Source organism: Dermacentor andersoni, chromosome 9 (genome assembly GCF_023375885.2).
Source record: "Dermacentor andersoni chromosome 9, qqDerAnde1_hic_scaffold, whole genome shotgun sequence".
In the NCBI taxonomy this organism is placed as follows: Eukaryota; Metazoa; Arthropoda; class Arachnida; order Ixodida; family Ixodidae; genus Dermacentor; species Dermacentor andersoni.
In genome coordinates this window covers 138,047,990-138,073,714 of record NC_092822.1, presented here as the reverse complement: position 1 = coordinate 138,073,714, position 25,725 = coordinate 138,047,990, and the positions used below count along the sequence as shown (strand labels likewise).

At 47.9% G+C, this 25,725-nt stretch overlaps 1 protein-coding gene across 5 annotated transcripts in view; it reads right to left on the bottom strand.

Annotated features, from left to right (window-relative positions):
- LOC126529763 (ferredoxin-fold anticodon-binding domain-containing protein 1 homolog) overlaps positions 1–25,725 on the bottom strand; it is a 155,339-nt gene that overhangs the window by 14,483 nt on the left and 115,131 nt on the right. For 4 of the 5 annotated variants that reach the window (XM_050177268.3, XM_055070024.2, XM_055070027.1 and 1 more), the window contains one exon: positions 24,610–24,741. The exons of the other annotated variant lie outside the window; for it this stretch is intronic. In XM_050177268.3, coding sequence (XP_050033225.1) covers positions 24,610–24,741 — 132 coding nt within the window. The remainder of the gene's footprint in view (positions 1–24,609; positions 24,742–25,725) is intronic. 5 annotated transcript variants of the gene reach the window in all.

The window sequence follows — 25,725 nt, the reverse complement described above, 5'->3', positions numbered from 1 at the left end:
TTATGTACTTATTTATTTATATACCTCGCAGGCTGCAAGGTTGGAGTATTATGCAAGGGGGAATAAAAAAGTTGTTACAAAAGGAAGAAGGGCACAACATTAAGAGGAAAAAACAGCAACAAAAGCAGTACCAATACATTGCACCAACTAGCCCAACGTGTTTTACTGGCACAACATTATACAATACTTAACAAACAATAACAGAAAAAGTTACTGCCCATGCACCCTGTAGAGACGGTAAACCAGCGAAGCTGAAATGTGCAGCCCCGATGTTTATCACTGGGTTAATTCCAATGGTTTATTCAAGTCTTTCTATATTATTGGTTATGTCTGTGTTTCTTAATGAGGTTATGCACATGTTTGGCTTGGATTTATCACACTGTTTATTTGGAATGTTACACATTGCACTTTGCAAGGTCACCATCATGGAAAGTGCAATGAGTGGTTCATTGTGTTAATCCAGCGGGTCCATTAAAGTCTTTCTGAATTATGTTACGCACTTGTGTTTTGTGATGTGTTAATCATAATGTTTATGACTCAGTTATGCACTGTAGTTACGAAGTGACACACCGGGGCTGCACATTTCACTTAATGAAATACAGGGACACATTTTCGAACCTATTGGGAAGTCTGAGAGACTGCTGCACGCGCGCTCTGCTGCTAGAGAGAAACGACGTCACTACCGGTCTAGCCAATGGCCCACCACACCTTTGCTGTGAGATAATAATGACATCATGATCTTGTCTTAACCCCATCCCCCTCTGTGTCCCTTCCCTGCAATAATACGCAGATAAATGTATGTTTGTAATGCATAAGCATTTCTATGTCTGCCCAACAAGAAATGTCTCCGTCCATCATGCAAGACGAAGGCAATGGCTCACACCCCCTTAAACAATGGCTCATACCCCTACACTACGGTTTTTGGGATCGGACCGTGAGTGTTTCGCCTAGGCATATACAGCTTCACTGTAAAAAGAATGAACGCCTTTCTGCTAGAGACCAAGACAATCATGAAGTGTATTAACAAATGAAACTTTATTGAACATGCCGAGTAAATGCTGTTCGACAAGCAATAAATAGAATTTACACAAAAAGCAGAAGCAAGGTCTGATGTGTGTCCATACAGATCCCAACAGGAAACGCATCCATCTCTGAAAGTGTAACAGCGGCCATGCTGACACAAGATTCTCCCAGTGTATTTGCATCTACAGCATCCATAATTTCTCTAGGCAGCCGACCTCCACAGAATGCTAGCTTCTTCCTCTACAATGCACTCTCCACATCTGAGCGTGCATTGTAGAGGAAGAAGCTAGCATTCTGTGCAGATCGGCTGCCTAGAGAAATTACGGAAGCTGTAACTCTAAAAATGCTGGGTTAATCTTGTCAGCACGGCCTCCATTAGAAATGGATGCATTTCCTGTCAGGAAATGCACATGAATTTTTGCTTCTCCTTTTTGTGTATGTTCAGTCTATTGCTTGTCAGCGAGCATTTACTCGGTGTGTACATAAAACTTTTTGTTGTTAGATCATCTCGGTTTTCTTGTTTGTCCTATGTGTTCTCTGGTGCCATTTGCAGCCAGGCTATTCATTTTTTTTTAGACTGCAACAAGTCACTTTAATGGCCCTCATGATACCTTATAAAATCTTTTATTTGGCCAATGTAGCAAGAATGTACAGTGTGAAGCAGTAAGAACAGGGTATGCTAACTTCTAAGTAGTCGTCTTTGCATCTCATATGCTAGCTGGCATAGTATCTTGGGACGAGGTTCTGAGCTCTTGAGACAAAGAATTTGTGCTGCAGGCTGCAACTCTACTCTGTCTAGGTGCTTGTTCGTTAGCTCTTTCTCACAGAGGTCTTCAAGCATGGTACAGTTGGAAAGACCTGTTATTACTACCCGATGCCTGTATTCGATGAGTTGTCTTTTTTGTGTGCTGCTGGTAATTCATACCGTACCATACCTTGGACACAAGCACAGCATGTGCGATTTTCTATAGTATCCACTCGTCCACCCCCATTATTTCGGGATTATTCTTTTCACCAGGTGTGGAAGTTGCGTCCAGGCATTGCATAATTGTTTCACCCACGTGCTGGCTCTGCCGTCATGGGCTTACACTAGCTGAGGATATGTGGATGTTGACTTGCGGGCATATTTGTCACAATGTGCAATCTGGGGTAGTTCTTGATTCTAGTCTTTCTTTTTTTTTCCGACGTCGATATGAGCTGACTTATCAGAAAGCGAGAGGCCAGACTGGCCAAGAAAGTTGTTGAGGGCTTGTTGCATCATTCTTGATTTCTGTATAAGATAGCTTTCCCATAGACTGTAATACACCATAGGCTGTAGTGTTTCTTGTAGTATGCCCGTGTTGTTGGTGTGTGTGGGCCTAATGTACCTCCAACTCTGACCTGGAATTTTCTGTCTTTCAGAAAGTTACTGTTTAAGTGCTCTACCAGAAATGTTTTTGCTCATCGTTCCTCTTATTAGAGCAGCATGAGGTACTGCTGTTAAAAGCCTCTTCACTTTCTTCATTCTTTCATAAGCGGTATTACACAATGTCCCGCAATAAAGTTTCTGCTGCTTATGGCCCACTCATATCTGCCAGAAGGGACAACTCTTGAAAAAGGTTTTTTTTTGTGCTATGTGTGCGACGTAGTATGAGCATTCATGCCTTGACATTTATACATCTGTAGAACCAGCTTCCTGACAGAGTACTTGCTATACCTGATCGTGCTAATTTGTGCAGTGCTGTTGAATAATACATATTGATGCAATGAATATTTACACACTCGAATTATCACGAAAGATGGTTGTTTTACAATTCTGCCCTTTGCTTTCTATTGGTGTTAGATTTTGCATAAGCATGCCCCCCTATGCAACAGTATTTTGAAGTGTAAGGGTTCAAGAAAAGGTGATGAACTAAATCTAAGTGCAAGAGCTTTTTTTCTCACCTATGACTCCCATCGAAATGCGACTTCCATGGCTGGCAAATCAACCCCTCGCCTTGTGTTAGCAGCAGATTGCTATAGCCACAGTGGCAGGTGAACAAATTGAAGAACAATATTTCTGTCTATAATTTTTTTTCTTCCCTATATGTAAGTAAAGTTTGGAATAAGTTTGTCATTGGAAAAAAAGCCCAGTTTGTGGTCTTTTATTGAATAAACAACATATTGTGTATAGTTGAAATGCAGAAATTTGTTCTAAAATCCTCGGGTGGTGTATGTTCTTGCAAGTAGCATGGTATTTCATTACTTATAAAGATAGTAATCGCAGCGGATATCGTTATATGGGTTTACACACTAATATATGTGATCACAAACTTATTAGAAACTTACTAGAAACATGTAAGGCATGAACGTTTCTGCACACTTGATCAGCTGTGAACATGCAAGAACTGCTTGTACTGGCTGACTTCACTGCACAGTTTTGATTTACTTCTCTTCAGCGTGTCATTTTATACTGGTTTATCCCCACAAGAACAGGCCGTGTGCCTGCTTTTCGCATTGTTGCACGAGTTCTACATAATTGTGCAGGAGGGTACGTCGTCACTTTGCCACTATAGCAAGCAATTTAATTAATCTACTAGCTGTACAGTTCATTACCTTGCAGAGCAAGTGTTCACACAGATGCAGTAAGGATACAAAGTCCGCAACATAGTCTATGTTTATTGGTTTCTGTGCAAGAAAAAAAAAATTCTCCAGAGAAGAGGTGCAACTTAACGTGCATGTAATTTTTTATTCAAGCCACGGATTTAATGCTATCGTAGCAAATTCATTACGATAGCCTACACTTTTGCTCTGTCAAATTTAATAAGAGGCAAGATAAGCTTTCAAGATGAATCGGGAAATTCATGCTTGAAAACCAACAAGAAAATGCAACTGAACGGTACCGCGTTCAGCGCAACGTTGAAACTTCGGGTACTTTGCTGTCTTGTCATTTGCCCTTGCCGAGGTTGAAATAATACAAGCTGCTCCGTAAGCGCGATTTTTGCATGCTACTCAACAAAAGAAAATTGTGACGACCTCGTCGTCTGCTGGGGATCGAACACCTGTTAGCACTGACAACTCGCAAAGGCGTACGAAGCAAACGTGAAAATGCACTTCATTTGCTGTGTAGCGTGTCAACAAACGCATAGCAATCGGAGAATGCAATCTGCGGTACAAGCTTTTTTATTCTCCCTTCGCGTACGTACCAAATTCGACGATCCACGACTCCGCGCATTGCACTTGTCGTACGAGACGCCATTTTCCAAAACAAACCGGCGAAATAGCTCCGTTGACAGCTCTCCGCGCAATTTCGACGGAAAATCGCAGCAATCGGTGCGACGGTGCGACTGTGCGACCAACCGGTTGGTCGCAGCCGAAAATCGGGAGGTCGGCACTGCGACTGCGATTTTCATCGCAAACGACGGAAATCGCACTTCCGGTGCGACGAAAATCGCATCATGTGAAACAGGCTTTTGGGTTTTGCGTTGGGAACGCTATTTCACCTATTTAGCGGGAGCCCGAATAGCGGCCCCCAAAGCTTTGCGTCAGCAAACATGGCGGCACCCATCGAAGTGATGGCTCTAACCTAGCACCTAACTGGGTTCGATTCGTGGTAACGCGTGAAGTTCGCAAGCTAGAAGTGACTGCGGTTATCGCTTTCGCTCAACTGGCGTCTGTTATGAAGATTGATTCATTAGACGCTGCTGATTCCGAATTCGATTGTGGATTTTATGGCTCGTAGGCCTAACACGGCTAAGCTTGGCTGGTGAAGGCACGTAAAGTTGGTTTGCTCAAAACTAAGCGCAACTAACTGTTTGCTGCTTACAGGATAATATCTAACTTGTAATTAAACCCGAATACACGCCAGTCAAAATTACTATTCCTATCATAAAATTGTATATTTTACTGAATTATTTCCAATAGCTTTTCTTGGACGCCGTAGTGGCGCTGTCAGCGCAAGACGCTATCCGCAAACGCAAAGCCCTATTCTAAAGCTCTTCACTCCTGCGTGCCCCAAGGCTAACACCTGCAGAGCGCTTTGGGGCCCCAAACTATTGGGGCCCCTATTCTAAAACTCTCTACTATAGTCCTTTCTTTAAAACTGAAGGTAGCGCTAAAAAGGACGGACACACGATGAAAAGACGACACGACAACGAGGAAACGCTTCCCTCGTTTCCTCGTCGTCGTGTCGTCTTTTCATCGTGTGTCCGTCCTTTTTAGCGCTACCTTCAGTTTTAAAGAATGCATCACCAACTAGCCCAAAACCAAGTTTTATTGAAGTGTATTTCTCTATTACAGACAGTTTTAGCTTCGCGTACGCTAAGCAGCGCACATTTTTTTTTTACAGTTTTAGATGGCTAGGGAGATCTTCGGATCTCAGGCCATATACCGTCGTTGCGGCTATTTCCCGACTCTAGCGATAGGTGGCGCTGACATCTGGAATGTTTTGCAAAAAGCCGTGCAATACATGGCGAGAAAGACGGGAAAGCAGGCAGTGCGCGGGGGGTCCCTCAAGGCAGATGAGGAGATGGATGAAAATGAAGAGGGCATCGAATCAACCGGCACACAATGTGATGTCGATACTATGGTGCAGGAAATGGACCTTTCCCGGAAAAGCTTCTCAAACAGGTGCAAGAGCTCAAAAATGAGCTAAACAGGGAGCGTGATGCACGGAAAGCAGTTGAAAGGAGACTTGAAGCAGCCGAGGAGAAGCTGAACAGGGCTGCCATTGTGAACGAGAATGTGCGTGACAATGGAACGCAAACCCCCGACGCGACAGGAGGGGGAGTGTCGGCAAAGTACGTGGAATGCGTGCAGCATGATGAAGGGTTAGCTGGAAAGAGTGGCACCTACCTTGAGGCCCCCTCGCGGAAAAATCAGGAGACCAGGGGACAATGCCCCTTGTTGACTCCGTATCACTCGGAAAAGGACACAGGGAAGGAGGGAGTGGTAGGGTAGGAGAAAGTGAAACGGTGATTATCGCCGGCGACTCAAACCTGGCTAGATGTTCAAAAGCAATTGTGGAGAGGGTGAAAGGCGATAAAAGAGTGGCGGTAGGGACATTTCCAGGGTGGACACTGAGTTCTGTCATGGAGCGAGCAAAAGAAAAGCTCACGGAAAATGCCCACGTGCGCAAGCTTGTCGTAGTTGCAGGTGGGCTAAATGACGTCCTAAATAGGAAAGCGCCAGGAATAGCCCAGCGCTTGGCGAAGGGGGTGGGCGACTTGCGCGAGCTATCCCCTCAGGTGCAGATCGTGGTGTGCACGGTGCCGGAGGTGCCTGTGCGTGACTGTCACGTACAAAGAGCCGTAATGGCTGCCAATGAGGCAATATGGAAAATGAGCCGAGAGAAAGGCTTCGAGGTTGTCGAAGTAAACAGGGAAGTGAGAAGTTGTGGTCGTTTTAAACGAGATGGGATCCACTTAAATTACAGAGTAGCACGAGAAGTGGGCTGGCGACTTGGGGGTCGCGCTGTTGCTTTTTTAGGGGGCCCGCGGACGCTCAGGAGGTCAGAGTAGGTAGTAATGAAGGAGGTCCCCTAGGGGAACATCAGCTGAGCATCGCCGTCGATAACAGAAAAAGGTGGAAAGCAAGAACAAGAGCTCGCCATGCAATAGGCTACATAAACATGTAGGGCGGCAGAAGAAAGGAAAAGTGGGCAGAGATTGAGGAGCAGTTACATAGAGAACAAATAGGGGTGTATGCGGTTACAGAAACGCACCTTAGAGACTCAGAAGAGCCGCCAGTTATTGAAAATTATGTATGGGAAGGGTGCAACAGAACTAAGCCGGAAAGAAAGGGAGGGGGATGCGGAATGCTCATCCACCAGGGAGCCAAATGGAAAAGAGTAAATTCACAATGTCAAGAGCATCTTTGGTTATCAGGTACAATGAGTGGGAAAGAAACTTGGCTGGGAGTAACGTATTTGTGGACCGGAAAAAATTGCACAGAGAAGAATAAAGAGTTAGTGGAATGCATAAGCGCTGATATTAAGGGTTTCGGGAATGGTGCTGAGATTGTCCTATTAGGTGACATGAATGCCCACATACAGGATTTAGATGGCTATACCGACAATAACGGGAAGTCAATGCTAGACCTTTGCGAGCAACATAACCTCGTGATCGTGAATACAGGGGCTAAGTGTGAAGGACAGATCACGTGGGAAGTGGGAAACCGGCAATCGACCATTGATTACTGTCTGATGACAGAAGGAATTCATGATAAGTTGAGAGAAATGGTCATCGATGAGGAAGGGTTTAACAGCATAGGGAGTGACCATAAACGCATCATATTGAAAATGGGATATGTAGTTGGGAAAGAGAGCAAGGAAAGCACAATGGCCAGTCCAAATTTGAACGCTGAACAAATAGCAAATATAGTCACTAGAGTTGAGGAAGAACTTGGCAAGTGGCCAAGTAAGGAGTGGGAATATGGTGGGCTTCTAAGTGTAATAACGACAGAAATACGGAATGAGAAACAAGATGTTCGTTGGAAAAGCAAAAAAAACGAAAAGCTGGTGGAACAAGGAGATACGAGAAGCAATCGCCGAACGACAGAAAGCATCTCGAGAGCACAGGCAGGCAAAGAAGGCGCAGTTGCCACAGGATGAAGTAACCAGTAAATGGGAAATATACCGGGAGAAAAAGTCTGTGGTTCAAATACTGGTGCAAGCCAAATTAAAAGGTGAAAGTGAACGTTGGTTGTCAGAAATACGTGAGAAGAGGAAGGCCACACCTAGAATATTTTGGAACCACATAAAATTATTAGGCAGGAAGTCAACAACAATACAACAACATATCCTAGACGAAGATGAAAACAGACTGGAAGGAGAGGCAGCAATAAATTAGATCCAAAAAGTAACAGCCGAATCTTTCCAAGGCAAGGACGAGGTTGTATTTGAAGAAAAAAAAGAGCATGAAAGAGACCCAAGTGGAAAAGGAGCTGGTGCTGACAAATTTAGACTGGAAGAAAGCGGAAGAGAAAATTCCTAAGCGCACAGCCACAGGGCTAGACGAGGTTCCCGTTAAGCTGATAAATGAATTAGGACCAAAAAGTAAGGAAGCTCTGGTGAAAGCAGTGGAAAAAAACTTTGAAAGATAGACGAATGCCAGACAGTTGGCGACAAAGTAGAATGAATTTAATTTATAAAGGTAAGGGGGAGAAAGACAGAATTCACTCGTATAGACCGTTCACCATTACATCGGTAATATACAGGCTAGCAATGCAGGCAATCAAATTAAAGCTTCAAGCATGGGCAGAGAATAATGGCATTTTGGGAGAGCTTCAGAATGGCTATAGAATAGGTAGGCGTTTGGATGATAACTTGTTTGTTCTTACTCAGTGTATTGAAATATCAAAAACAGAAAGCAGACCATTGTATGTGGCCTTTTTGGACATTACAAGAGCCTACGACAACGTAGACCGCAACATTTTGTGGGATATTCTGGAAGCGGAAGGCTTAGCTAACGATTGTCTACAGCTTTCGAGAAAGATTTACCTAGAAAATACCGTTTGCGTTGAATGGGAAGGGATGAGGAGCGCGGAGAAAGTTCATATCCACAAGGGACTGAGGCAGGGGTGCCCTTTATCCCCGCTGCTGTTTATGGTGTACATGGTGAGGATGGAGAGGGCGCTAGAAGGAAGTAATATCGGGTTTAATCTCTCATACAAACAGGCAGGTACAGTAATAGAGCAGCAACTCCCAGGTTTATTTTATGCGGATGACATTGTGTTGCTCGCTAACAAGCAAAGCGATTTGCAATGTCTGGCTAATATCTGTGGACAGGAAGGCAACAATTTAGGTTTGAAATTTAGTGTTAGAAAATCAGGTGTTATGGTATTCAATGAAAACTGAACAGACAGTGGAGATACAGGGCCAAGAAATATCTCGGGTAACAGAATATAAATACCTTGGTATATGGATAAACGAAGGCAACGGATATATGGAAACACAGGAAAAAACCATTACAGTCAAGGGGAAGAGAAATGCAGCCACAATGAAGCACAGAGCGCTATGGGGATACAATAGGTACGAGGTCTTCCGAGGTATGTGGAAAGGGGTAATGGTTCCAGGACTTACTTTTGGAAATGCGGTTGTTTGCTTTAAATCAGGGGTACAATCAGGACTCGACGGGAACCAAAGGTCAGTGGGTCGCCTCGCATTGGGCGCTCACGGGAAGACTACAAATGAAGCTGTGCAGGGGGTATGGGCTGGACTAGCTTTGAAGTGAGGGAAGCTCGCAGTAAAATTGAGTATGAAGAACGGCTGAGGAATATGGAAGAAAGTGAATGGGCTGGGAGAGTGTTCAGGTATCTGTACAGGCAAAACATTGATTCACAGTGGAGGAAAAGAACTAGGAAGCTTACCAGCAAGTATGCGGCCTGTGGGGTGGGCAACACAGCAACAAGGAAGGTCAAGCGGAAAGTCAGAGAGGCTGAATTAATCTCATGGGTGGCGGCAATGGAAAAGAAACCTGCCATGAGTAACTACTTAAGAGGAAAAAACGAAATCAGGAAAGAAACCATTTATGATAACTCAAAGGGAAGCTCATTACTTTTCGAAGCGAGATCGGGATGCCTTAATTTAGAACACGCACATATAAAGCGAGGTATACGAAGGAAGAAGCATGTGCTTGCTGCGGTAAAGCTAAAAAATGACGGAGCATGTTTTATTACAATGTGAAGACGTCTACCCAGCGGTCGATTTAGGCACCACTGGCCTCCTTGGATGCCTTGTGTTCAGCGGGAGCAATGGTAAAGCAAACGTATCCGCAATAGGCATTAGTAAGAGACGATTGGAGGATTGGTGGAAGAAAAGTAGGGAAACAACAAAAGACTGAGACGTACAAAAGCACTAGGGGATCAGAAAACTTGGGCGTGGTAGTTCATAGTGTCTTTTTTCTTTTTTTCATTGTTTAACCTAGGTGGGTTAAACAATGAATTGCCAGGCAGTATAATGGCGAGAGCTTGATGGCGCAACCCACCGCCCCGTTCCAGGGGACGCTCATAACATCCATCCATCCTTTTTCGGTGGGGTAGTTCATAGTGTTCTTTTTTTCCTTTTTTATTGTTTAACCTAGGTAGGACATTAGCAGTATAATAGCAAGAGCTTGGTGGCGCAACCCACCGCCCCGTTCCAAAGGGGACGCTCATAACATCCATCCACCCATCCATCCATTTCTTTCGTTAGACTTCGACTCGTTCGAAACGAGAAGCGATCTCGAAAACACCACAAGGTTATCCATAATACTCTGTCGTCGAAGCGGCCTGAGACTAAGCGAAAGCCGTTTACACAATCATTTGCTACGAACGAAGTGCATTTTACAAAAGCAACGCCAAGTTCAATTCGAAGCGGGCAGCCGGGACCGCCGCCATGTTTTCCGCAAACCACGCAAAAACGCTAACTCTTTTGCGTTGCGTACGCCCGCTAAACCTGCTATTTCGTTTAGCGTTCAGCGCATGCGCAGTGACGACCCGCTATTTCTTAGCGTACGCAATGGTGTAGCGTACGCTATACTCAGGGCCGGATTCTGAAATGCTCCTAACCTTAGACCGTTTCCCTACCTTCCGCAAGGAGTCCTCCATGCTACCTAAACGTTAGGCGCCCTCGGAAAACCACCGCGAATTCTAAAAGCTCCCTTTTACCTTCCCTCACCAAAGGAAGTGTAACGTTAGAGGCTTCTGGTTTCGAGATTACTTACAATAAATTGTAAAATATTTGTAATGAATTGCCAAGGTAAAGTTCCGGGACTGTCAAAATTGCATTTCTATTCCGGGGCATAAATTCCATTTCTTTGGTTAATAACGTAAAAAAAGTTCAAAAATTATGCATATGGCAGGAAAGAAAATTCAGTCTAGCAACTATGGCAGCATCTGAGTTCGGTTGGTCAGGCGTCGCTTTCTTTCTTTTTGCGTACGTTTTGTTTCGTGTGTGCGTGTATTTGCCGAGAATACCCCTTTCCTGTTTCGGAAGACTTCTGCGTCGTCTCCACCGGGACTTTTAATGGGTATATGAATCTATGCACCCAGTAACCTCAGGGAATTGTCCGATTGGACAGAGCCTGGCCATGACTACCCTCGCTTCACTGGCGTTTGGCAGCCAAACGTACTTGGGATAGAGACGTAGGCATATCAGCTGTGTCACCTCTCAAATACATCGGCACACAGAGGGTTGGAATACACACACAAGGTCGCCTACAACAGTTTGCATGGCACCCGTTCCGTAAAAACGCAGTGCGTTGAGGACCTTCAAGAGAGCAGGGAGCGGCTCTCCTCTGTTGTCAGTGTTACAATGCAGTTGCAGCTCTGCCAGTACGCTGTAATAGCTCGCTTGGAAAAACGTTACCGGGTTAGAAAGTCCACTCGTCGTAGTATTCCAATCAGACGCGGGGCTGGAGTCAAAAGCGGAGGCTTGTACACAGTCCCGTAAAGAAGTTCATTTGCTCGTCGAAGAAACCGTGCATAGCTTTCGAAGCTGTCGTCTTCGGATAAATTTCGCAAGACCGTCATTTTCGCCGCTCGCTTTTCACAAAATCAAAGTAAAGAGATATGGCGCAAAACGCAGTCCGCGGAACAAAACTGGACGTCAATACACGACGGCTGGCTACCGCGGCCTTGGCTGCGCACGGCGCCTATTCTAGCCGAGCGTATCGCGTACAAAGTCGTGCGGAGAAGCATGCGTTCAGTTAGAGGAGCACGGTTAGGAAGCATCAAGGTAGCATACCGGCTCCCTAAGAGCGGGGAAGCACCAAGGTGGCTTCCAGAATTGACGCCAGGTCGCCTTACAGCATGTGAGACATCCTTAGTAAGGAAAGGAGTGTTTCAGAATCCGGAAGCCGAGCTGTTTGACGCGGCTCGACGTATGCGATGTGCTGACTGAGTGACGTGCGTGACGTAAATGGCTTTGCCGCCCTTTCATCCGCTGGTCTTTCCTTTGCTTGGGTCTGAGAAATCTCACTGAGTGACCAAAAATCAACGCCAACCACTTCGACGAAAATGTGCACCCTTCCAATGCTCTCCACAACGCCAGACCAACCTCCATGAAAATAAACGCTCTAACCCCGTCTGTGCTCTCAACAGCACCATTACGGTTATTGTACTAAACACGAAACACGCACCCGATAAGAGCCCGGGATACAGACCTCTACAAATAGTGCTCTCAAAGACACATTCAAAGAGAATAAACAGCTAAAGAATAGATTGTAAAGCAATTTCCAACAGTCATCCGGGCAGGCCAGACACACCTGAGGCAATTGAAGAAAGTTAATTCCAAAAGGACTTCTTCTTGGGAGAGTTGGTGCTTAGATTTCCTAGGTATACTTTGTGGCGCAAAATACATTTGTTGAAAAGGGACAGAAGAAAGGAAGACAGTGAAGTGCCAAGCGCTTCACTGTCTTCCTTTCTTCTGTCCCTTTTCAACAAATGTATTTTGCGCCACAAAGTATATCTAGGAAAGAAATAAAGTTTATGTTTTGCCCTGTCTCGCTCCGAGCGAAATTCGGTCACTTGGTTTGCAATGATAGCCCGTTCGAGTGCCTGCAGTAGGCTCTCGATCGAGCGATCCGGAGGCTTATTTTAATCCGTGACACTAACATTACGATACTCTTCACACGATTGTGTGTCGTAAGTGATCATCAATCAACTTCAATGTGCTAATATACCTGCAGCGACAAGAGTATACATAAATAAGTAGCATTAAAGTTTTTAACTTCTAAGATAAGCTCTCGGATAAGCATAGCATAGGCTGCAGCCTAAAAAGCTCTGCTAAGTCCGTCAGCATTTTTATGCAACTTCCGGAATGGTTCTGTGACAGGGGCGTAGTCAGGGGGGGGGGGCTTTTGGGGCTTCGCCCCCCCCCCCACCAAAATTTTTTCGTGCTGTCGTGCGCCGCCGACCAAAACAACCCCCGGCGCCGGAAATCATGCTGGATTTTGTCTAGAATGTCCTTTTCACGCTCGAAAAGACATTTAAGCGCGAACATTGCCAAGTCGGACTGGATTTCGCGGCAACGCCCATGCACCGGGAATCGCATAACTCAAGGAGCCCTATCCGAGCACGAAGTTTCAATGGCGTTGTGATGGCGAGCGGGCTCGTCGCGGCATCTTACGAAGGGCTCGGAATTTACAGAGCGCATGGATTTCAAGACTGTAACTTTATGGGTATATCATCATCATCATCAGCCTGGTTACGCCCACTGCAGGGCAAAGGCCTCTCCCATACTTCTCCAACTACCCCGGTCATGTACTCATTGTGGCCATGTTGTCCCTGCAAACGTCTTAATCTCATCCGCCCACCTAACTTTCTGCCGCCCCCTGCTACGCTTCCCTTGGAATCCAGTCCGTAACCCTTAATGACCATCGTTTATCTTCCCTCCTCATTACATGTGCTGCCCATGCCCATTTCTTTTTCTTGATTTCAACTAAGACGTCATTAACTCGCGTTTGTTCCCTCACCTAATCTGCTCTTTTCTTATCCCTTAACGTTACACCCATCATTATTCTTTCCATACCTCGTTGCGTCGTCATCAACTTAAGTAGAACCCTTTTCGTAAGCCTCCAGGTTTCTGCCCCGTACTTGAATACTGGTAAGACATAGCTGTTATGTATGTTATGTATGGGTATAATGTTCTCATAAACTTTTGATGTGAAAGGTGAATTGACATCTCTAAAGTCGTGCTTTAGATTTTCAACTCCGGAACTTTGTGGGTTTAATGTTGTTATAATCATTTGACGCCAAAGGTGCATTGACTTTCCTAGAGTCGTACATCGGATCGTATAATGAGACAAGCCAAATCAACACACTATCAGACAAGTTTACAAAGCACGCAGCGAGGTCCGATGAGACGAAGCATTGTGGTGGTTCATTTGTGCCGTTATGTCACAGAAAAGAATATCAACATTTTTCTTCACCTGCGCGAAAGCATCCATTTCAAGACACTAAAGCCAGCAAAGGTAACTATGGGCTTACTTATTTTTCTACTTTGACTTTTATTCGCGAGGACATACTGAACCTCTTCATGTTTTTCTTTTTTGGTTCACGCTACCTGCGGGCTGCAGGACCCATCCAGAGCGCATGCGTTTTTCTCGTGTTGCCCCGACCACTGCGCGGCGTACTTCGATGCGCGTTCGTTTTTCTCTCGCCAAGTGGATTTTCACCTGGCATAGTTTTGGACGCTTTCTGGCTAGCAGACAAGAAAAAGAAACAATGCATGGTCACTCACCGTCGTTACTGCAGGAACTCGACGGATTGCAACGCATTCACTTGAGCGCAACCTCTCAGCAAAATTTTGTCTCGCCGGTGTGGACCAAGCGTCTCACGTTTTCTTGGATATTTCTTCAGTAGCCACATTACCTAGGTGCCCAAAGTAGGCATTCGATTATGGCCAACATGCTCTCCTTGCGTTTCTTTATTTTTTTTTCATTTCCGTGCCCCCTCCCCACAAAAGAAAAAAAAGACATTGTTGCAGCGCAGCAAATTGTCGCATGGTGAAAACTCAATTTTGTTACTTCTGCGGAAAGTAATGGGCCACAATGGGCCATATTAAATAAACTGAAAACATGGAAGCACTGATATTTCGAACGCAATTTTTAGACATATGAGTGTCACCATCCGCCCTTGTTCGTGAACAAGGAAGGGCTCGAGGCACTCTCCGTTAGACAGACGCTCCGCAGCGTGGTGGTGATGAACGATGACTGACCAACAGGCACCTGTGCTCATCGGTGTTTATTGCGTGCGGTGCCCAATGTTGCCTACCGAGCATGGCAGGCCACCGAGCCTGGCGGGCCAACGAAGATTATTCCCGAAGGGCGTCACACGCTTGTACACCCCCCTTACCCCCAGTTTGTTTGTCGACAACAAAAAAACGTCCAAGTTCAAAGTACGTGGCTCTGCCTCCATCCTAGCCGGGTTGGCAGTGCCTGCTACCCAGGCGAGTAACGGTCCTGTGGCCTCTGCCGTCGAGTACTCCGCCTGGGCACCGGTGTTGACGGGCCGGGTGTGGCAACGCCGGGTGCTGCCCGAGACAGCCTCGCTCCATTCGGAGGGTCCGTAGTGGTCGGCCTTGTGAGTGGTGACGGGCTCGACACTGGCCCAACAGGCGCCACACCACTGGCAAAGCCTGCCGCCTCCAAGGAGGGTGGTGCTCCGCTGGAAACGACTGGTGCTGCCGTTAGTCCTCCTGCGGAATGGAACTCGGAAGTGGCAGTCGAGGGTGCTGGTCAGGTCCTAACATGAGGCTAGGCTTAACATGGTCGGCGTGTCTGTGCCATGTGGCCTTGTCTGGCATCCGGACGAGCAGCGATGAGGCGCTGGCAGGAGACACCACCTGTCCGGCGGACCAGGGTGGGCCAGGACGGAATGCCTGGCGAAAACTGGAGCTCCCGAATCCGGCAAAGGCCCGGGACGGCACCCTTGGTCAACAGCCAGGTTCTGCTTCAGCTGCTTCAGGAGCACTGGATCGGAGGTCCTGATGCAAGACGTCCAAGGGTGTCTTGACGATCCGAGCCAGCAGGAGCTCACAGGGAGCACGGCCACTGACATCGTGGGGCGTGGTCCGGTACTGAAACAGTATCCGGGCAATCTGCGCCCGCAAATCCCCAGTCTGGCTCTTTTTGAGCTTGTCCTTGATAGTTTGCACCACCCGCTCGGCTGCACCATTTGAAGCAGGGTGGTACGACGGAACCATCATCCGGCGGATTCCGTTTTTCGTCAGCCAAGCCAAGTACTCTGTGCTGGCGAAAGCAGGACCATTCTCGGACACGATGACGTCCGGAAATCCCTGGGCAGCGAAGACCTGTCGTAGCGCTGCAATGGTCGCGCCTGCTGATGGAGAGGTGACAGGCAGAACCTCCACCCACTTCGAGAAGGCGTCCACCACGACATGAAGTAATGGCCTTTGAAGGGTCCCCCGAAATCCATATGTAGGTGGGACCAGAGTCTCTGTGGGAACGGCCAGGGGGTGATTTTCACATGACATGAGGCCTACTGTTGCTCCTGGCAAATTCGGGACCACGCCACCATCTTGGTCTTTTCCACGCCAGGATGACCAACGTGCAGCAACTGCAGAACCCTGGTCGGAAGACATTGTGGGATCACCACCCTGGAACCTCACAGTAGGCAGCCCTGCTGCAAGCTCAGCTCAGCGGCCTTGTGGCTATAGGCCTGTTGAACCAATTCCTCCCCAAGGGACACCGCCTTGACCACCTGAGACAGGACTGGGTCCCGGCTGGTCTCTTGCGATCTTGCAGACCTGGAGAGTACCTCCGGGTATGCCTGTTCCAGCATGAACACTTCAGCAGGTTCTGGAACGGCATCAGGCACCTCAGGCAGGGGCAGGCGGCTCAGGGCATCAGAAAGCCCCAGGTCCTTTCCCGGATGGTAAACCAGCTGGTAACTGTAAGTTGCCAGCCTCAATTAAGGCCCATCGTACCACTCGAGGTGATGCTTGCACGGGAAGTGCCTTGTCAGACCCCAACAGCGGCTTGTGGTCCGTGACCGCCTCGAACTTCCAGCCCCACAGATACTGGTGGAAGCGTTCGACACCGAACATGAAGGCCAAGCCTTCCTTGTCCAGCTGGCTGTACCGTTGCTCTGCAGCATGAAGCCGACGAGAAGCAAACGACACACGGTGTTCCTGGCCATCCTTCTCCCTGTGTGGCAGGAGGGCTCCCACGCCGTACGGCGACGCATCTGCGGTCAGGACGACAGGCTTGGCATGATCGAAGTGCACCAGCACTGGAGCCTTGGTGATTAGCTCTTTGCTGCGCTGAAAGGCCCGGTCCTGCTCCTTCTTCCAGACCCATTGCTGACCATCTCGAAGCAGATTGAGCGGCTGTAGATGCTCCAACAGGTTTGGCAGGAAACACCTGTAGAAGTTGATTCCGAGGTAGCTCTGAAGCTCCTTGTTCTGGGGCTTAGGCGCCTTGAGCAAAGCATCAACTTTGCGGGGAGCCTGGGCTAGGCCAGCCTGGCAAATGACATGTCCCAAGTACTCAACACTGGGGGCCAGCAAAATGCACTTTTCCAGTTTGAGCTTGAGACCGGCGTCCTGCAGTCGTGCTAGGACGTTGTGCAGGTTTTGCAGGCGGTCCCTGCCATTGCTGCCAGTAACTAGGATGTCATACAAGCACACCGCCACGTGCCTCATGCCCCTGAAGGTTGTCCATCTCCCTCTGAAATATGGCTGGGGCTGAGGTCCCGCCAAACGGTAAGCGCATGTACTGGAATAGCCCCAAAGTTGTCGATAGTCTGACATACTTCCGGGAGGCATCCTGGAGCACCAGCTGCTGGTAAGCATCTCTGAGGTCAACTTGGTGAACTTCTGTCCACCGGACAACGCTAACTAGAGATCTTCAATCCGGGGCAACGGGTACTTCTCGACGGTAGAGACGGGGTTGATGGCAACCTTGAAATCCCCACAGATCCTGACATTGCCGTCTCGCTTGAGGACTGGTACGATAGGAGCGGCCCATTCAGACGTCATAACGGGCACCAGGATGCCCTCTCGCTGTAACCATTGCAGCTCCTGGGTGACCCCGTCCTTCAGGGCGAACGGCAGTGGGCGAGGCTTGAAAAAACGTGGCCAGGCTCCCTCAGGTACATAGATGCCAGCCGCCGTGCCGGCGAATGTGCCTACGCCTGGCTGGAACAGGGACTTGAACTCGGTTAGGAGGCTGGGGACAGCGTTACTAGACTAGCTTCAGTTTTAAAACTCGGCGCCGTTGCGTGGAACCGCCACCCGCCCGCACCTTCGTGGCGCTGCAGTCGCGCCCGGCTTCAATTCCTCACTAGCCGGCTACGCGGGCGGGCCGGACAAAGCACGCGGTGCAGCGTTGGTGTATTCTGTGCTTCGTTGTTGACAGCGAATTTCAGCAAAGATTGTCATCCGTGGAACTGTAGCCTTCGCCGAGTTTCTTAAGAATATCAGCAGACGATGCCGACGTGCTGCGTACCTGGCTGCATAGGCCGCTATCGGAATGATGTCAACAGTTCGGCGCACCACTTTTTTTGTGCTCCCAGCAATGCGACGTTTCGCTCGGCGTGAAACAGAGCGATTCCTCGTGCCGACCGGAAACTCTCTGCGAAATCAACGGCACGCGCTCGTGCCACTGCTCCCGCGTTCGTCGTCGTCTTCCACAGCTGGCTGCGTGGCCGTTCATCTTTCCAGCGTAGAATTTCACTTCACTTCTGTCGTCGTAATGGGGAGGCCGCGTTTACGGGGGTATGAACCATTGCTTAAGGGAGTATGAGGCACTCATGGTCTTACGTAATGGAAAGATTTAACTTTGAAGAAATTTAATTTCGAAGAATCACAAGCGGCAAATCGCAGGCGAAGGCTGCTAACCACGTCGCCGAGCAAACTCGAGACATCGAACGCAAGCGACAACTGCGGACTGCGGGCATACCGTCAGACATCGTTCTCTCCGTCGCAGCCGATTGTGTGTGTAACCTCATAACTGAGAAATACTTTAATGAACCCTCGGGATTAACCCAGTGATAAACACAGGGGCCGCACGTTTCAGCTTCGCTGATTAAGCATCTTCACGGAACGAAAAATCCGACTTCTTTTTCTCTCTCTCTCTCTTTTTTGTGGCTTGTGTGTACAACGACCGACCTCATCATTCTTTTTGTAGCGCTTCTTTGGCGTGGTGAGAAGCTTCGGTGGGGATGAAGATCATCCTACAATCACACACTTTGGCCAGATATTCAGGCTCTTAAGCCTAAACTGTGCGAAACGTGAAGACGACAGGAAGAAATACACGACATTTAGAAACGCAGCTTCTGCGATTCGCTGTATACGTTTCTTCCTTTCGTGCAGTTTACGTTTCTTTCAGTATTAACGAACTGGCGCGATAAATCTTATTGCTGTAGGTGGATACCGCTTTCTCGTGGTATCACTAATTCGGACAAGGAAGAACGCCAGCGAGCTTGAAACACGCACAAACTGCCCGTCCGCACGAGCTCAAGGCTGTGACGAGGCGTCTGCAGTGGAGCCCGATGGAACAGCGTTGCCCTCTGGCGGCTGTCACAGAAGTGGCGACAGCGGCTGTAAGCGCGCGGGCGGGGAGTTTTACAACTGAAGATATTCTAGTAGCGTTGGCTGGGGACGTCTTTCACCACATGCAGGCTGGCTTCCTGGTACTCTGGCAGACGAACGCCCAGTGTATGAATCCAGTTTCAGCCCAGCAGCGTCGGCGACGACCCCTTGGTAAAGGGGAAGAGTTGCCTCCCTGTCGCCAAAGCGAACGCTGACCCTGGACCTGGGAGAGTTGCCCGGAGTAGCTGCGCAGCATCACGCCTGAAGCCTTGACGAACACGCTGGGGAAAGTACGCTTGAACAGTTTCCCGGCCATTACTGACATGCTGGCCCCTGTGTCCAGCTCAATAGACATGGGGTGCCCGCAGATTTCGACGGTCAACATGTATGGCGGCACAGACGACGGTACAAAGCCTGTGTGCCACATGTCGAAAATCGGCCGGTCCTGGGCCACGACGTGGAGCCTGGCCGCGGAACTTGAGCCTGCTGCTGCACGTCCCCGCCGCATACCCTGGCCGCAGGCTTGTGTGGTACCTGGGGCACTATAACGTAAAGCTATTCCAAACTTTTCTATTCAAATTCTGCTATCAGCCCTGCACGATTGGTTAAAAACTTTTTTCGACCACCCCACTTCACCTGTCTGTCACGCGACGTCACGAAAACCGCGATGCCTCCCCACCTGATATGATGTGTACACACTGATTATGCATGATTTGACAGAAGAAAGAAAAACAGTTATTTCTAATTCGACCCCTTTTCGCCATTAGCCCTCGGCTATTGGCAAAAAGTTTTCGGGCTGCACCCACTTCACCTGCCTGTCACGCGACGTCACAAAACCGCAAGAACTCACCGCGTCAAAGTGACGTGTACGCGATAAAGAGGCATTAATATGCCGAACAAAACTGAATTTTCTTCGGAAGAGCCGCAGGCTGCCCTGTTCCGAAAGGAATAGAAGATGGCTGCCGCCGATCGCTCGGCCGTGGCTCAGTAGGTCGTGGCTCAGTCGCTGGCTACTCGCACCTGCTGGAGAGCATGGGTGTATTTGCGTAGAATAAAACTTCTTGCGTGGCCGTGTAACGTTTTCGAGCACTTTCGGCACGTTTACCCCCTCATTCTGCCAACTCTTCTTTGCTGAGGGTCCGCTTTAGTGTCATTCTTGAGCTTCCGCTGCATGCCGCCGCGATTTTCGACCAGCCACCGTAAGCTAGGTAAGCAAAAACCGACCAATCGTAGACGCCGGCACCACCCTCTTCATCTGGTTATCGGCTTTCAGTGCAGTGGCTCGGCCCCATCGAATCCCTCTCCACTTGAGCGTTCTCCTCACCTCTTGTCAGCCAATTAGATACGACAAGCCGCTCATTGTAGGCAATGTTATTCGTTTTTCAAGCAAGCAAAGGTGACCTCCTATGAACGAGGAGAGCGTTTGATTGGTCTGTTCAGACAACCCTGCGGGTGACCGCCCGGTGCTTGCGTTGGCGGTTACGCAAGTTTGACGTCAGGAGATTGGAATAGAAACATATTGGAATAGTTTTACGTTATAGGGCCCCTGGCCTTGAACCAGGCTGCTGCTGCTGTTTGCGGTTCGTCCTGACCCTTCGGCATACCCGTGCCAGGTGCCCAAGTTCCCCGCACGTGAAGCATTGTGCTTGAGAGAACTGGCACTGTGAGGGGGAGTGGGCACCACCACAGCGACCGCAGGTACTGCCCTTTAGCGCCGACTTGTTTACCGCCGCTTCCGCCGACGGTGAGCCAGTCGCACGGGCAATCTCGCCGGCGTCGTCCAACGAGGGGTCTGGAAGCTCCAGGACACGCGTCTGCATGGCGATGTTGTTGATGCCGCAGACGAAACGGTCCCGGAGCAGCGAGTCCAGTTGGTCCCCGAAAACGCAGGCACTCGCTAACCCTCGTACAGAAGTGACGAACTGCCCAAGGGTCTCTCCTTCCCGGCGGCTCCGGTTGTTGAAGCGGAAATGCTCCGTTAGTGTGGACGGTGCTGGGTTGAAATGCGAGCGTAGTATGGCGAGCAGCTCACCCAGCGTCTTAACATGCGGCGTGGCTGGCTTGAGGAGGTTGAGCAGGATACTGAAGACGCGGGTCCCGCAGCTGGCCAAGAAAATGTCCCGCTCTTTGGCCTCGAGTGAGTCGTTTGCCCGAAAGAACACGTGGACTTGTTCCTCGTAAACTGGCCAGGCACTATTCTCCCTCGAACGGCTCGAGCCTTCCATACAGCGGCATGGCGGTAGCAACGGGGGGCGGTGTTTCGCCGCTCGCGGCGGTGTGGGATGATCCGTGGCTACTCGCCGCCAGTGTCACGATCCGCCCGGGCTCGTGAACAAGGGAGGGCTCCAGGCACCCTCCGTTAGACAGACGCTCTGCAGCGTGGTGGTGATGAACGATGCTTGACCGCCGAGCAGCTGTGCTCGTTGGTGTTTATTGGGTGCGGTGCCCAATGTTGCCTACCGAACATGGCGGGCCAAACGAAGATTATGCCCGAGCGGGCGTCACATGCTTGTTACAACGAGTATGAAGTATGAGTATGGGTTTATGAAGAAATGCATATTTTACGTGTGTTGACAATGCGTAGCGTTCAAGAAAGCATCTTTTGCAATGGCAATGCAGTTATTATTAATGTATTTGATCTCTCCACAAATTCTATAAGAGGACTTTACATTGTCAGTTTCCTCGTTTGAAGATGAGCTTTCAAGTTTCTTTGAGAGAGCGCGTGACCGTGATCGCGTTAATGCCGTGCAAGCGAGACTGGTAGAGAATGACCGGCCCTCCTTTTCTAAAATCTGCTCCGCTTTATTTAAAAAAAGATATGAAAAGTGTTCGGGTAAGCTTGGACTCACGGCTGCCTCCGTTTGCAACCTTCCAAAAGCGCCCTTGAGGATTACCCTGGCAAGCACGCGCTCTGCTCTTCTGCGGCTTGTGCATTCCCCTGTATAGTCCCCGGGAGAAACGAGACGTATGAGTAACATCAATGGCGGCGGAGGAATCGCGAAGTGCCCAGCACATTTTCCCGTTTACTACGACTTCCTGCATATATGGCTAGAGCAGCCTCAGATTTTTGTCTGACTGACTAATGCTGGCGAACGCGATTTTTTCTTTGCAATGTGAGGAAATATGGCCTTCGTTGTTGCAACGGAAGCAGATAATTGGTCTCCGGGCCTCGAACGCGCGCTCTACGTCTGCCTTAGCTTTAGCGGCCCCAGCCGACTGGGCTGTCTCTGCTAGCCCTTCCCTCGCAACCTCAGCCTAAGTCGGTACTCCTTTGCTGAACTCGTCGCTCATGGGTGATTTCTTATTCGGCAAAATTGGGTTGCGAGGGGAAAACTGCTTTACAGAATATAGTCCTTTTTTCTAGCCTATCCTCCTGCATCGATTTTTCTTGGAAGTTTCGGCGCGTGTAATATTCCTCCGCGAGCTGCACTGCCTTCTCTAGGTCTACCTCTGGGAGCGTGTTCTGCAGCTCAGAGGGTGGAAACCCCCGGCCTCCGCACCAGGGACGGCCGTACCGTCCTTTTTTCTCATAATAGACTTTCTCGGCCTACGCGCTGAGCGCAATAAACTCAACGCCCTCATTCGAAAGGTAGTGAAACGGGCCTTCGGTCTTCCAATCTCCACTTCACACAAAAACTCCTCAAGCTCAGCACACACAACATGCTAGATGCTCAGGAGCGAACGCAGGTGACCCGACTCACGACCACCAAGGCGGACCGCCACATTCTGCGTATAGAAAATTTCAATTCCTTTTTTTCCTCCGTGTTCACCAATGATGATGGCACACTTCTGTACTTTCATGACACCTCTGACCGCCCTTCAGCATCTGACCTTCTCATCAACGAGGCACGAGTCCTGAACCTTCTTCTGCGCATTAACATTAAGAAATCCCCCGGCCCCGACGGCATCCCGAATGAGTTCCTATATAGGTATGCTCCGTGGGTTGCTAAATATCTTACCATAGTCTTTCAATCTTCGCTCACCCAGGGAACATTTCCTACAGCCTGGAAGCAAGCTAAGATAATCCCAGTTCACAAAAGTGGGAGAACATCTGAGGTAGGACACTACAGGCCCATTTCTCTTACGAGTACCTGCTCCAAACTACTTGAGCATATAGTTTATAAACATCTGTCAAATTACCTGGAAGCTTACAAGTTATTATCACCAGCACAACATGGTTTTCGCAACAGGTCGTCTACACTAACGCAGCTTGTTCAAACCGTTCACGATCTTTCACAAACATTAAATTGCCGAGGACAGGTCGACCTAATTTTTGTAGACTTCGCCAAAGTGTTCGACAAAGTATCACATCCTAAACTCCTCTTAAAAATGAATGAAATATTTAGAAATCCAAATATTACTAAGTGGCTTAAATCCTACCTTCAGTCCCGTGAGCAGTATGCTGAAACAAATAAAATTAAATCCATGCCCAAACCAGTTTTGTCTGGAGTACCCCAAGACAGTGTCCTGGGTCCTCTTTTATTTCTTATATTTATTAATGATTTGCCTTCTGATATAACTGTTTCACTAAGGTTCTTTGCAGACGACTGCGTCATTTACAATAGGATCGAATCTTTAAGTGACCAGTTAGAACTTAACAACAATTTACTAAGAATATTAAAATGGTGTAATGAATGGCAAATGTCACTGAACCTAGTAAAATCAGTTTGTATGACCATAACAAGAAAGAAGGTGACTTTGTGGTACGAATACAGCATAGGTCCACAGGAACTAAGAAGAGTAACAGAATATAAATACGTGTATCTAGGACTAATATTAACTCAAGATTTGAGATGGAATGAGCATATCAATCAGGTGTGTAGCAGGGCTAATAAAGTCTTATGGGGCTTCAGGCGAAAACTGTACAGCGCAACTCCTGAAGTGAAAAGCTTGGCATATAAGGTATTAGTAAGGCCAATTATTGAATACGCTAACATTGTATGGGACCCACACACTGTAACCAACCGTCATAAATTGGACAGAGTTCAACGACTCGCCTCCAGATTCATATTTGATAAGTATCAGCACGTGCACTATCCTACTAAACTATACAGACGTGCAAACCTCTCTGCTTTAGAACTAAGGACTAAGTTTGGCCGAATGAAATTTTTATACCTAATTGTTCATAACCAGGTTAAACTTAATTTCACTGATTTCTGCATAATTTCGCCAGATCAACGCTCCAGACACAAGCACAGTTTGTACATACACCCGCCAGTTACACGGAATGATATAATCAAGTATAGTTTCTTTCCTAGGGCGATCAAAGAATGGAATGAATTACCCAATTCACTTGTCACATGTTCCTCTGTCAGTGCTTTTACTGCTGGTTTGGAGAATCTTACTTTTCCGGATATGACTGCATCATAGCATTTGTTTCTGATGCGCATATTGCGAGTGTTTTGTCTTTGAGCACTGCATGTCACCTTTTACAGATACTGCTATTGTATTGTTCTTTGTTCTACATGTACCGATATCTTTATCTTTTTTGTTGTATTTCTATCCACTCCTGTAACGGTCCATCCTTGAACTGACAGTATAAATAAACAAGCAAACAAACAAACAAACAAACAATAGTATGTGCTCAATCATACCAGAGTCGACTGGCCACAATGTTCTGCCCCGCACATGAGGAAGATGCACTGGGCAGCACTAAGACTGCACTGCCCACCAGGCAGAACACGTGTGTCAGGGCGCCCTCAGTGTGGAAGCCTTTGGTACCACCCCTGCATACAAGGGACAAACTTGTAAGTTGGAATCCTGCATATATTTTTTAAAAATTCATGAGCCATTCCAGTGTGTGAACGTGGATGATCAGCCGGCTCACCCTCGCATGCTTTTACTCGCACATACAGCATACGGCCCGCGGCAATAATTTTATCGCCCTTGAACTTGATACGGAACCTAGCGGTGATGGCGACGGGCACGCCGACGGCAGAAATGCTCCTGGATGGTACATACAGGGTGTTCCATTGAACACTTTCAAAATTTGAAAGGTTGCCTGTGGCAGATAGCTCAACTCTGGTTTATGAGCCAGTCTACTCGAAGCAGCAAACACTACTAGCACAAAAACTGAAATGCAAAATCTACAAATTAACAAGAATTCACTAATTAACTTTTTAGCTAATTATGATCCATATTGCAATTTACAAATTCTAGCAGTGGACTTCCCAAGGCGGATCCACTTGGAACGAATTCTCAGAACAATACCAGTTTCGAGATATGAATTCCCGAACTTTGCAGAGAGATGCATTGGCGTTCCAGTTACTTGTGTGCTTCAGTGCATGAAATGATGCTTTGTTAACAAGTCATCTTGAAAATTAGTTCCAAGTGGCCTTGCGAACTCTATGGCTAGAATTTGTAAATTTCAATATGGGCCATAATGTAATTAGTTAAAAACTTAATTAGTGACTTTTTTATTAATTAGTCGATTTTGCATGTCAATTTTTTTGTGCAAGTATTGTCTGCCCCTTCGAGTAGACCAGCTCATGAATTAGAATTGTGATATATGCCACAGGCTACCTTTAAAGATTTTTGATCTTTAAAGAAAGAAATAAAAGAAAGACTGTCTTATATTGTCACAGACAAAGCCACAAGAGACTTCGGTCGACGCTATAGATCTCTTTATATATCGCTGTCCTGGCACCTTCGTCGTTCTCTTCTTCTGGGAGCCACCCAACATGCCTAGCATGTGGCACCGAATCGCACCA